General features: G+C 40.1%; 2 protein-coding genes across 3 annotated transcripts; both read left to right on the top strand.

Moving 5' to 3' along the window:
* The first annotated feature begins 1,144 nt into the window (after positions 1-1,144).
* On the top strand, positions 1,145-4,005 carry LOC115176534 (gamma-aminobutyric acid receptor-associated protein-like 1). Its single transcript, XM_029736573.1, has 5 exons — positions 1,145-1,360; positions 2,388-2,477; positions 2,815-2,893; positions 3,114-3,232; positions 3,506-4,005. Exons 2-5 carry the CDS (start codon positions 2,388-2,390, stop codon positions 3,569-3,571), a joined length of 354 nt encoding a protein of 117 aa, XP_029592433.1. The 5' UTR covers positions 1,145-1,360; the 3' UTR covers positions 3,572-4,005.
* A 1,927-nt stretch (positions 4,006-5,932) lies between these two features.
* LOC115176533 (C-type lectin domain family 10 member A) lies at positions 5,933-12,973 on the top strand. Of its 2 annotated transcripts, XM_029736572.1 has the most exons (7): positions 5,933-6,172; positions 10,572-10,676; positions 11,046-11,326; positions 11,366-11,447; positions 11,662-11,813; positions 11,983-12,080; positions 12,195-12,973. In XM_029736572.1, exons 1-7 carry the CDS (start codon positions 6,067-6,069, stop codon positions 12,319-12,321), a joined length of 951 nt encoding a protein of 316 aa, XP_029592432.1. In that variant the 5' UTR covers positions 5,933-6,066; the 3' UTR covers positions 12,322-12,973. The 2 variants fall into 2 exon arrangements, with proteins under 2 accessions (XP_029592432.1, XP_029592430.1); XM_029736570.1 differs by having other exon boundaries at positions 5,939-6,172; positions 11,046-11,447.
* The last annotated feature ends 622 nt before the right edge of the window (positions 12,974-13,595 follow it).

The raw sequence follows: 13,595 nt of genomic DNA, 5'->3' as shown, positions 1-13,595 counted from the left end.
TTTGTCTCATGCCCTTCGGCTAATTTTTCACACCTTTGGACCCTCCCTCCTACGCACTGCTGCCACATGCCCATAAGCTTGACACCTATAACATCGTAATGTATTAGGTACATACGCTCGCACAGGATAACTAACTTCACTTTGTCGAGCAAAGACTCATCTTCAAAACTCTAAAGAACAGACAATGACTCGGTTTCCCCACTCTTGCCACCCTGTCTGCGTCGCATCAAACAACGAGCATCACATACACCAGAAACCTTTCCCCTCAGCTGGTCAACTTTTATATTTACTGCTACCCCAGCAATCACTCCTTTCATTGGTGCCCTTTTCTTGAGAGTGAAACAATTCACTTTTCTTGCTCCCATTCGTTTTATTCGGAGAGCATTTTCCCTCTGACCAACAGAAACACAAACAATTATCACTAGACCACTTCTGGTTACCATCACCGATTCAACATTACCCAAGTATTTTTCCAACCACTGTTAAACCACAAATGGATTAGCCAAAGGGCAAGAGTCCACTTTTTCCATAAACTTCACTCCTGTCACAAACTCCTCTTTTTCCTGATCCTTGGTGCATACCTCGGTGCATACCCTCATTCACTTCCATTTCTCCTCCTGTCTTCAGCTCCCTCTGCTTACACTTTCTACCATTCTTTAACAAACCATCTCCCTTTTTTCCACCATTTTTATCCGACTCAAGCTCACCCTCCTCTCCCTCTCTTTTCCCTCCATTCCTCCGATGTTTTCCAAGTATACGTCTCCTTATGATAATACTGCACTACTCCTGACAACCATCTTGTTCTTGCTTTCTCTAGGGACTCCATTTCCACTGAAAGAGTTCGCGTTGCTTTCGCTTCGATCCGTTTACAGCCCTGACTTAAGGTGTACTTTTTACAGGACAAATTGTATGCAACGTCTGGCACGTAGAGGAAACAGCTCCTGGCCCAGTTTTTCAACAATTGAATTGGTTGACTAAAACGTCATTCAAGCAAAAACCGAGTCAGGGGGGCGGGAAACAGCACTATTACTCCAATGGGGGCATTGTAAATAAACTGAAACGCCAACTCCCAACTCTGCCCGAGTGGTTAAAAATATTGTCCATCAGCGCGAAGGACGTTCGTTGGTCTAAATCACTCAAATTGGGCGTGACTGTATTTGTTGTTGTTTCTGGGGCAAGAAGTAGCTAGCTAGTTAGAACAGTCGGCTATTTAAGAATATATTTCGTTTAAATAATTTAATACAAAATTACTGTTCGTCGTGCTCATTATATGATAGCGTTGGTTACGTGAAGAGTCGGTGGGAACGATTGGCGTGGAATTTTCAATTGTATTTGTTTTTATTACGTGTTTCCAAAGAAGGTGAGTGTCTGACAGTTTAATATTCATTGTCTTCGCTTCGACATCGTGCAGCATATTCCTCAATCTCGCAAAAATATCAGTAATCGCTCATTGGCTTTGAAAGATTTGTTGGCAGGTATTTGCTCTCTTTTGGATGCCATGTGAATACGTTTTTCATCCAGCGATAAGGATTAGCCATAACATCCGCTTGCAACGTAAACTAGCTACTGGAGGTAGCTGACGTTAACCTTCGCCTACTCAGCTGACCAAGCCCAAAACTGCAAATAATGACGTGGCCACTTTGCCATTGTCTGAAAAACAACAACAATAGGCTACAGTAGTTGGCTGTGATATAAACAGGGCTATGCAGAATTCAACCTGTAGCTATTATGATCATACATTTTAGCTAACTTTACCGTGGCTATCTCACGATGTTTGTAAATAAGCTGTGTAGCTAATTAATGTATCCACTAGAAAGCAAGCCAGTGTGTTCACGCAATGTAGGCTATGTTGTACATTTTCATATCTAATCTCAATATTTAGTTTACCAACAAGTGCAAATATAAGACTATATATGGATATCACGTTTATAAAGTTGAAAGAATATAGAGAAACGTTATAAACATTGTAGGCCCGTCTACATATAATACATGATTAAAATGATTGAGTTGTCAAGACCTCATAAAATAGCCTATCTGACTTTCCCTGACGAGTTTGCTTTTGTGTTCCTGATCCACTATGTCATCATGGTCATGTGTACCTTGATATCAAGACAGGGTGGTGTTTACAGCTGATAAGTGGCTCCAGTCTTCACACATACAGTCAGAGCTGGCTAGGCTATATTTGACTTTTAAATTGACTATACACATAAGAATAGGTGTTGTTTGAAAAACATCAAATAACATATTTTATCTTGCATTATTATATGCACAACTGCAAATAACAACAATATACAGATACAGTGGTGTTGCAATGACAACGGTGCATCCATATATGATGTATTATCAAATGTTAACCACTGTTGACCCGTCCCTGTGTGTCTCTGTAGATGGACAGTCAGTACCAGCGCTCTGTACCACTGGAGGTGAGGAGGGCAGAGGGTGAGAGGGTGCGAGCCAAGCATCCCGACAAGATACCGGTGAGTGTGAACAGAATAAATGCCAGTGTTGGATAGCTTCCTCTCCTTAACTCCTTTCTCTAAGGACCATTGGCCACTGATCTGAAAGGACATCACACTCATATGATTGTGAATGAATTTTCAGGGCCTAAAAACCCTATCCATCCATTTTATCAGCTGATAAGTGATCCTGGCAAGGGATGAAGGGAAAGGAAGCTAGTAAGGTGTTATTAAGATCAGATAGGGTTCAATACATGGATGTTAGCCTTGCATGCCAAGTTTCTTGGCTCCAGTTGCATGGGACATGATGGTGCAGTGTGTCATTACTGACCAAGTACTGTGTTACCTCCTAAACCAGATCATTGTGGAGAGGGCTGCCAGGTCGAGAGCTCCTGACCTGGACAAGAAGAAGTACCTCGTGCCCTCTGACCTCACAGGTAAAACTGATGAGATGTCTGTCTTTCTCACAATTATTAACTCTCTCCCAACTCATGACCTTGTTCTCACCCTCTTCCCTTCCCTCTCTTCCTTCTCTCTACCTTCCCTATTTTCTCCACTATTCCGCCACTCTTCCTCTTCTTTTGAAATTAAAGTCTAGATGTGTTAGTTTTGTTCTGTAAGTCTCTGCCTGAGCATTTCTCTATTTTTCTCTCTCAGTGGGTCAACTGTGCTTCCTGATCCGACAGCGTGTGTCTATGAGACCTGAGGAGGCTCTCTTCTTTTTCGTCAACAACTCCCTTCCCCCATCCAGTTCTCCTCTCTCTGCTGTCTATGAGGTAAACACACACGCACACTGACACAACCTTTTATCCTACCCCCATGACCCCCTAACACCAGATCCAGATGCCAGGAATTCTCTCACTATCAGTGACACAACTCCATTACATTGAGATTGTGTTGTGTGGGTTTTGCCTGTGTTATAAACAATTACAATTAAAATATCATGTTTTATTCAGTGTATATACTTCAGTTATTATCAACAGTTCTGCTTTTGCGAATTTTAATTCCTTATTTCCCTCCCTATCCCTGTCCTCCCTGGTCCCTCACAGGAGCATCATGAAGAGGACCTGTTCCTATACATGACCTACAGTAATGAGAGTGTCTACGGTGCCTGAGACGGGACAAAAAGGAGGAAAGAGAGAGAAAGACAGGAGATGAAGAGAGGAGATGGGAGAGAGCTCTTTGTAATATTTCACCACTATTATTCTTTATTAAGTATTTAGGAGATGGCTGTGGGGAGGAGAGAGGGTGGGGTGGAGAGTTAGTTGGTAAGATTTGTATAAGTTTTGTCAGTATTTTGGGGGTGATCATATTCTGTGTCAGTATACTCTCAACCATGGTAAAGCATTCTGCATTTGAAAAATAATGGGGTAGTTGGAAATAGGGGGGATGAAAAAGAGATTTCAGTAAAAGAATAGTGTTAAGGGGAAAGCTCTTGATTTCCATATTTTTTTTCTCAGCCAGTCATTTGTATTTAATGCAAATTGTATTTTTTTTGTAAATTAATATCATTAATTTTTGTGGAAAATAAAATTCAAAATGCATGGTTTGCTAGTTCTGCAGTTTGTCATTTAAACTTTGTGTGTGCATGTGTGTTGTCACATCACAATATTGTCACTTCACAAACTGTCCCCATCTCATCCCATCTCAAGTTGTGAATGTAAGACATGTATTTGTCTTTTGCAGAAGTTCTAAGATGTTACATTTGGATATGCTGTGCAATTCATTTTGTCAGTCTCATTTCCCATAAATATCCCAATTCAAATAAATTGCTGACACTCAGTAATGGCAGGTGGGAATGACGAATCGTCTTTTATATAAAAAAAAAGAGTCATTGAGCCAAAGTTAAATCAGCGAGGAAGTGTAACTTGTAAATGACAGAAGGGATCACTTTGCACATTGTTTATTTTGCATTCAAGTGACACTAGCTACAGAGACGTAAGGGAGATCATTTAAATAGACATATTTGGTTTGTGCGTGGGAGACTTGCTACACAAGTAACTTTCTGGAGTTTTTGCTGAACAGGCTTATAGGCTTTCCAGGGAAATAGAAAGTTCGAGACCCAGACAGAAAACGAGAGAATCATGGAGATGCAAGAAATCCCCAGAGAGGAGGAAAGTGGTGGAAGTGGACGAGAGTCAGAGAATGCTGGAGACCTCAGGTAAAGAAAGAGAACATCTTCATCACCAAACTTGAGCTACTGGGGTAAATTTGCACCGCTTTCCTCGGAATACATCAGCATATTTTCATTTCTCTTACTGTAGGTTTAATCCTTTAAAAAAAAATGTCTTAGGCTATATGCTATTTTTTGTTGTGTTCTGAGATTATTAATTTGGTCCTAAGCTTCCACATAACCTATTTGTGTGTCTGCATGTCTGTCAATCGAGGAAGCTGAATCTACAGTCTACTCCAAACTGAAGAGTTCATCAGAGGACATTTATGCTGAAGCTTCTCCTGGCCAGCCCTGTGCCAGAGACAGACCAGGTACATCAGGTACAGGTGGCTACAGCACAGTTATTATATTATTCATCAAATTTGATCAATTAAATACATCTTATAAATCCCTTTTTACATAAGCAAATGTCACAAAGTGCTTTAAAGATACCTGGCCTAAACCCCAAATATGATTATAATTAAAATATTATTACATGATTATTACATATGTCTAACTAATCCTAAATAAATGGAGGTCTAAAATGTCCTATTAAAGTAAACATTTAACATTTTTACATTTGAGTAATTTAGCAGATGCTCTTATCCAGAGCGACTTACACTAGTGAATACATACATTTCATTTCATGCATTTTGTTTTTGTACTGGCCCCCCGTGGGAATCGAACCCACAACCCTGGCGTTGCACACACCATGCTCTACCAACTGAGCCACAGGAAAAAAACATTATTTCTAAATGTAATAGGCAAGAGAGGAAGAATAGAGGAAAAAGAGGAATATAGAGAGACTGAAAGAGCGTGTGTGTGAGTGAGAAAAATAGTGGTCAGTACTACAGTGAATGTACAGTTTTCCCATTTCCGAATTTTGATTACGACACATTTCATTGGTCTAGCCTACTATTAATCTTGTGTGTGGTGTGCAGCTTGCAGTTTGCATGTTACAGGTGAGGTTGTTATAACAAAAACAGAATGTCAATGATCCAAAATGTCTAATTTTAGGGGAGAATATTATCTAGCTTGTAACATAATGAAAGCCATCTGGCAGGGCAGGACCTGTTTGTCTGTCTCACAATCAAGGCTGAGACATGACAATAGCAGACCTCCAAGCAGAAGCCCAATCTATTGTTGAGAAACACAGCAGGGCTGAATGGACATCTCTCCAAGGACTAGATATCTCTCCAAGGACTAGATATCTCTCCAAGGACTAGATATCTCTCCAGACTGTTGTTCAGAACTCTGTCTCTATCACACACACAGCAGAGATAGAGAGCTGCAGCAAAAGGATTTTGGGACAGACTGAGTATTGTGTTACAGGAATTAATTATAAATCTAAAAGGGGCACGTTGCTATAGAGACGGAGAGGGAGGTTTTTTAAAACCACAGTGCATTTAGCCTTCACAGTACTTTACAGTCGCAGTCGGTGGGTCAGGAACAGCAGCAATGTATATCAAGTTTTGCCGTATTGTAGGAAGTGGAGGGAATGCCAAATTACCAGATGAGGCAAACGCAAAGTTATCGGTTGAAGTGAAGGAGCAGCAAGGGAAAGGTAAGCAGGATTTCAATTGTTGCTCGTAGTGATTGCTTATAAAATGTCTGATGGTGCCATATGCCACATAACAAAGCCAGGGCCGTCCAAGAACGATACCTATAACGAACTATAACATCAAACAATTGAACTCGTTCTAATTCAAGTGATCAGGAGCGTTCACACTACAACGATAACTACAAAAACAGTGGATAACGAGATCTATCTATCGTTTGCGGTCACTTTCAGAGCGATTTTCCCTGTCCCTCCGACGATAAAACATCAACAAACAATCAAAAAGGCGTTCTAGCTGCGAGAGGCTGCTCATAGAGGAGGGCACAGTAAACTTGCCTAAAGAAAATAATGTACTTCATACATTTTCCCTGACACCCAAAAGTACTTGTTACATTTTGACAGGAAAATGGTCCAAGTCAAGCACTTATCAAGAGAACATCCCTGGTCATCCCTACTGCCTCTTACCTGGCGGACTACCTAAACACAAATGCATCATTTGTAAATTCATGTTGGAGTGTGCCGCTGGCTATCCATAAATAAAACATTTAATACAAATTGTGCCGTCTGGTTTGCATAATATAAGGAAATATACATGATTAATTATTTTACTTTTGATACTTAAGTATAATAATAACCAAATACTATTCGACTTTTACTCAGGTAGTATTTTACTGGATTAACTTTCACTTTTAATTTAGTCATTTTCTATTAAGGTATCTTTACTTTTACTCAAGTATGATATTTGAGTACTTTTTTCACCACTTCTGATATAGGACGACTTGGGAGAATGATGATCAATGACAAACAGCGCATATCAGTATAAGGCCATATTTTCCTATAGTACAGTACCAGTCAAAAGTTTGGACACACCTACTCATTCAAGGGTTTTTCTTTATGTTTGACTATTTTCTACATTGTAGAATAATAGTGAAGACATCAACTATGAAATAACACATATGGAATCATGTAGTAACCAAAAAAGGTTTTAAAAAATCAAAATATATTTTATGTTTGAGATTCTTCAAAGTAGCCACCCTTTGCCTTGATGACAGCTTTGCACACTCTTGGCATTCTTTCAGCCAGCTTCATGAGGTAGTCACCTGGAATGCATTTAAATTAACAGGGGTGCCTTGTTAAAAGTACATTTTTGGAATTTCTTTCCTTTTGAATGCATTTGAGCCAATCAGCTGTGTTTGTCAATGGTGTGCATACTGGGAGCGGAGTCAGGTGCAGGAGAGCAGAGAGTTGTGAACAGGCGCACACTTTATTAAGGCAGGAGAAACCAACAGACGGACGCCACTGCGTCGAAACCTCTAGCCAAATGGCAAAAGTGCAAAACGTGCAAACAGTCACAATAATTATGTTCAAACAAATAAACATACCTCGTGAATAAAACACGGAATAAACGAACACCAGTCTAGCGTGTCAAAACTGACACGTAACACAAAACAATTTCACACAAAGACATGAGGGGGAACAGAGGAATAAATACATGTAGTGTGATTGGGGAATGAAAACCAGGTGTGCAGGGAACAAGACAAAACAAATGGAAAATGGAGCGGCGATGGCTAGAAAGCCGGTGACATCGAACGCCGCCCGAACAAGGAGAGGAGCCGACTTCGGCGGAAGTCGTGACAGTGTTGTGACAAGGTAGGGGTGGTAAACAGCAGATAGCCATATTTGGTAAAAGACCAAGTCCTAATTATTGCAAAAACAGCTCAAATAAGCAAAGAGAAATGACAGTCCATCATTACTTTAAGACATGAAGGTTGGTCAATACTGAACATTTCAAGAGCTTTGAAAGTTTCTTTAAGTGCAGTTGCAAAAACCATGATGGAGCTGGCTCTCATGAGGACCGCCACAGGAAAGGAAGACCCAGAGTTACCTAGTGGGATACGTTCATTAGAGTTAACTGCACCTAGATTGCAACCCAAATAAATGCTTCACAGAGTTCAACAGACACATCTCAACATCAACTGTTCAGAGGAGACTGCATGAATCAGGCCTTCATGGAATTGCTGCAAAGAAACCACTACTAAAGGACACCAATTAGAAGAAGAGACTTGCTTGGGCCAAAAAACATGAGCAATGGACATTAGAATGGTGGAAATCTGTCCTTTGGTCTGATGAGTCCAAATTAGAAATTTTTGGTTCCAACCGCCTTGTCTTTGTGAGATGCAGAGTAGGTGAACAGATGATCTCTGCATGTGTGATTCCCACCGTGAAGCATGGAGGAGGAGGTGTGGGGGTGCTTTGCTGGTGACACTGTCTGTGATTTATTTAGAGTTCAAGGCACACTTAACCAGCATGGCTACCACAGCATTCTGCAGCGATATGCCATTCCATCTGGTTTGCGCTTAGTGGGACTATCATTTGTTTTTCAACAGGACAATGACCCACAACACACCTCCAGGCTGTGTAAGGGCTATTTCACCAAGAAGGAGAGTGATGGAGTGCTGCATCAGATGACCTGACCTCCACAATCACCCGACCTCAACCCAATTGAGATGGTTTGGATGAGTTGGACCGCAGATTAAAGGAAAAGCAACCAACAAGTGCTCAGCATATGTGGGAACTCATTCGAGACAGTTGGAAAAGCATTCCTCATGAAGCTGGTTGAGAGAATGCCAAGAGTGTACAAAGCTGTCATCAAGGCAAAGGGTGGTTACTTTAACACTTTTTGGTTACTACATGATTCCATATGTGTTATTTCATAGATTTGATGTCTTCACTATTATTCTAAAATGTAGAAAATAGTACAAATAAAGAAAAACCCTTGAATGAGTAGGTGTGTCCAAACTTTTGACTGGTACTGTTGTATATTTTAATGCCAATACATCCTGACAAAATAAACACTGACTGGCCTGCTAATGTGCCTTTCGGGAACCTTGTAAACTGTCGAGAAAAGACCCGTTACTGATCGAAATGGCCTAGGCTAGATTATTATTATTTCTGAATGAAGGCATTCAAAATGCAAGGCTTATTAGCGGTTATTGAAGTTATATATTCATTTTTATACACAGTGTACAAAACATTAGGAACACCTGGTCTTTCCAAGTCGGGCACTAGAATTACTTAAAACATATGTATGTTGACGTGACTTATTTTATTGATTTCCCACCGTTTTATAAGTCAGAAGACAAAGCTTTCTAGGACCTTATCAACATCCTCTGTTGAATAAACTGGCATTTGCCTCCCTCTGGTGTTCGGCTGCATCATTACATCAATTTATATCACGACACTGCAACGTTAGGTCAAAGGGGCAGTCCTTAGGAAAACATTTATCCAGCTTGACTGCTTCATGGTACAGACATGGCAAAGCAATCGCTGAATTTGTCTCGAGCAGGCGGATCTAAATACATAACTTTCATAACTTTATGATAAAAACCTTAAACCTAAAATAAGTAAAGAAGTAATTTTGTGTGGAAGTCAAACATTTTCCATTGGAGGCAGACACATTGCATATGTTCAGAATGACAAAATCGAGCCCTTTACATGGCCCTTCTCCCCTTGTCTATGGGAGGGACCCAAGCTGTTTAAATGGCCCAAATGTTGATTTAGACGTTCACAAATTTAACAGATTTTAACTATCATTAATGTAATAAAGAAGGTGAAATATTTTGGGTAGATGTTCCTCAAACAGATTATAACTATATATGGACATATTATAAAATATATAAAGGCTCATTCACAATAAATAAATAAATCATATTATCATATTTGTATATGTTTTATTATACTTGTACTGTGTACTAGATCATATGGGTTGAAAAGTGTTATTTTCTCAGACATAAATAAACAATTCCAGGTGAAAGCCAAAGGTCATAGCTTTCTAGGGGGGAAACACTACTACATTAATAAAATATAGACCTCTTGCTAGATTGATGACTAAAACCGCAGGGAAACCGTGCACGACGGCTGTCAGCTTTGAAAGTTTTTTAAGCTTTGAGACAATTGAGACATTGATTGTGTATGTGTGCCATTCAGAGGGTGAATGGGGAAGTCAAAACATTTAAGTGTCTTTGATCAGGGTATGGTAGGTAGTAGGTGCCAGGCGTCCCGGTTTGAGTGTGTCTGGAACTGTAACGCTGCTGGGTTTTTCACGCTCAACAGTTTCCTGTGTGTATCAAGAATGGTCCAGCACCCAAAGGACATCCAGTCAACTTGACACAACTGTAGGAAGCGTTGGAGTCAACATGGGCCAGCATCCCTGTGGAATGTTTTCAACACCTTGTAGAGTCCATGTCCCGACGAATTCAGGCTGTTCTGAGGGCAAAAGGGGGTCCAACTCAATATTAGGAAGGTGTTCCTAATGTTTGTACACTCAGTGTATAATGTTATTGTTAGCGTTATAGTTATCGTCTTTGGTGTGGATGGCCCTTAAGACTATTATTTCCTTGTCTAGACCTGCAGGTCCTGGGGAACGTTGGTCTGTACCGCGCAGTGTGTTTACTACTGTCTGTCATCTGTCTGGTTCTACTGCTCGTCATCATCCTCCTCTGTGTCAAATGTGAGTATCATAGACATTCTATTCTAGAATAGTGATTTAGAAACAGGCAATACTCCTTTTAGGGGCGGCAGGTAGCCTAGTGGTTAGAGCGTTGGGCCAGTAACCGAAAGCTTGCTAGATCAAATCCCTGAGTTGGCAAGGTAAAAATCTGTCGTTCTGCCCTTGAACAAGGCATTTAACCCACTGTTCCTAGGCCGTCATTGTAAATAAGAATTTGTTCTTAACTGACTTGCCTGGTAAAATGAAATTATTTTATTTTGATAGAATATCCAGCATGTTGGTTTAGATAGCCTTCTATGCAAGAAAGAACAAAACAAATGTGTAATATGATTCCATTCTCTTATTCTTTCTTTCTTCATTATTCTCTAGTTCCATTCCAGCCTCAAGTCTGTCATGGGACTGAGAAATGGTTTGAGGCTAAAGAGAAGGGGAGTGTGACTGAAAAAGGGATTGAGGCTAAAGAGAAGGGGAGTGTGACTGAAAAAGGGATTGAGGCTAAAGAGAAGGGGAGTGTGACTGAAAAAGGGATTGAGGCTAAAGAGAAGGGGAGTGTGACTGAAAAAGGGATTGAGGCTAAAGAGAAGGGGAGTGTGACTGAAAAAGGGATTGAGGCTAAAGAGAAGGGGAGTGTGACTGAAAAAGGGATTGAGGCTAAAGAGAAGGGGAGTGTGACTGAAAAAGGGATTGAGGCTAAAGAGGAGAGGTTCCAGTCCACTGAGGTGTGCAGCCTGCAGACATGCCAAGCACAATACTTCCAACAACAGAGCCAGGGTGAGTCCACTACTGTAGTGTGTTAGTCTAATGTAACCTATTCAACTATATCGCTCTACATATTGTCAATGTATCGATCTAATGCTTTGAGATGTATTGTACCACTAGTTTTTTCTCTTTGACTTCATACCACGCTAATAATAAGAATTGAACCTACATGTATTAACTGAACTACATGTTGTACTTGAAGAGTAATTTCCTTCCTTTCCTTCAGTCCCTGCCTGCCACATGTGTGATGAAGGCTGGCTGCACTTTGAGAGCTCCTGCTACTTCCTCTCCAGAGACAGAATGAACTGGGACGAGAGCAGGGACGAGTGTAAGAAGAGAGGGGCAGATCTGGCCGTCATAACAAACAAAACAGTGCAGGTGGTTCTACTACAGTTGTTACTCCTCTCTACCTCTTGTTTCTCTTCTTTGTAGAACAGTGACCATGTAATGATGATAGCAAAGCAACAGTAATTGTATGACAATCATGCACAACAGTTGGATTGACGAAGGTTACTAATAGTCCAATAAAAACGGTGTATTCTCCCAGACCTTTCTAACGAAGAAGGGAAACCTGATGTACTGGATCGGCCTGAGACAGAGAACAAGGAACTGGGTTTGGGTCAACAACACTGCACTGGGACAGAGGTGAGACAACCGATGATGATGATGATTATTGGCCTTCAAGACGGCAGAAATGAAAACAATTGTAATGTTTTAGTATGGACAGTACTGAGCTGTTCCCTTTCCTCTCATTGGTAGTTACTGGTCAGGATCCCACAGACAAGGGGATTGTGGGTTACTGACAGGAAGAGATCCTCCTGAGAGAAGCTGGAGCTCCTCATCATGTGACCAGTACAGCTTCTACATCTGCCAGAGGGGGCACTAAAGGACAGACTTCACCATCTGCCAGCAGTCACCAACCCTGGTCCTGGAGATCTATACGATGTACAGGCTTTTGTTACAGCCCAGCAGTAAGACACATGATTTAGCTAGTCAATGAATCACCTTGATTAGCTGAATCATTTAAGTGTTGTACACCATGTAGGTCAGCAGGGTTGGTGGCCACTGCCATATTCCAACTAAGAAACCTGTCAATACGGATTCTCTTTAGACTTCCATCTATCATTCACTCCTATTCCATAGCCTTTTATTCCACGATTACGCATCTCTATCAATAGCCTTTCTAAACCATTATTATACACTGTATGACCTAAGTCTGTTATAATTCATTAGACATCCAGGTATAACCAATGATGGTAAATATAATCACATTACAGTTAGTTATGCCTTGTGAAGAACAATCAAGTTGGCCTGCCAGTTTCAGTTAGAATTTGCACTAATGTAAAAGATTAACACTGTATATTGCACTCATTTGCTTGTTCTGCTGAGATGTTTTCTATATGTTTTCTTAATGCCTTTGAATGTGATAATGATTATGTGCATTAACCAATCATTAAGTTTTAAGTACTGATTCACAATCCTGAAAGAAACAAAAGTTTAATATAATTTGTCCCTGTAATAAAGAATCAGTTATTATACTGTCTCGTCAAATCTTTCATAAAAAGTGTTCATGTGCTTTACTTGGAATGATAAAGTAACATACATGGTCCAAGAAAATTGAAAATGAATCTAGTCTACATTTCAACCCAGTCATACCCATGTACAAATATTTTCTTTTTGACATGTAACTGCATATATACAGTACCTGTCAAAAGTTTGGACACACCTACTCATCCAAGGGTTTTTCTTTATTTTTACTATTTTCTACATTGTAGAATAGTAGAGAAGACTTCAAAACTATGAAATAACACATATGGAATCATGTAGTAACCAAAAAAGCATTAAACAAATCAAAATATCTGTTTATTTGAGATTATTTAAAGTATTCACCCTTTGCCTTGATGACAGCTTTGCACACTCTTGTCATTCTCTCATCCAGCTTCATGAGATAGTCACCAACACTTTTTTGGTTACTACATGATTACATATGTGTTATTTCATATTTTTGATGTCTTCACTATTATTATACAGTGTAGAAAATAGCAAAAATAAAGAAAAACCCTTGAATGAGTAGGTGTGTCCAAACCTTTGACTGGTACTGTCCATGCAGGGGCGCCATGCACCCATTATTTTAGAAGGGGCAAGAAGTACGTGAGGATA

The sequence above is a fragment of the Salmo trutta genome, chromosome 37 (genome assembly GCF_901001165.1).
Source record: "Salmo trutta chromosome 37, fSalTru1.1, whole genome shotgun sequence".
Lineage (NCBI taxonomy): Eukaryota > Metazoa > Chordata > Actinopteri > Salmoniformes > Salmonidae > Salmo > Salmo trutta.
This window is presented reverse-complemented; position numbering and strand designations above follow the sequence as displayed.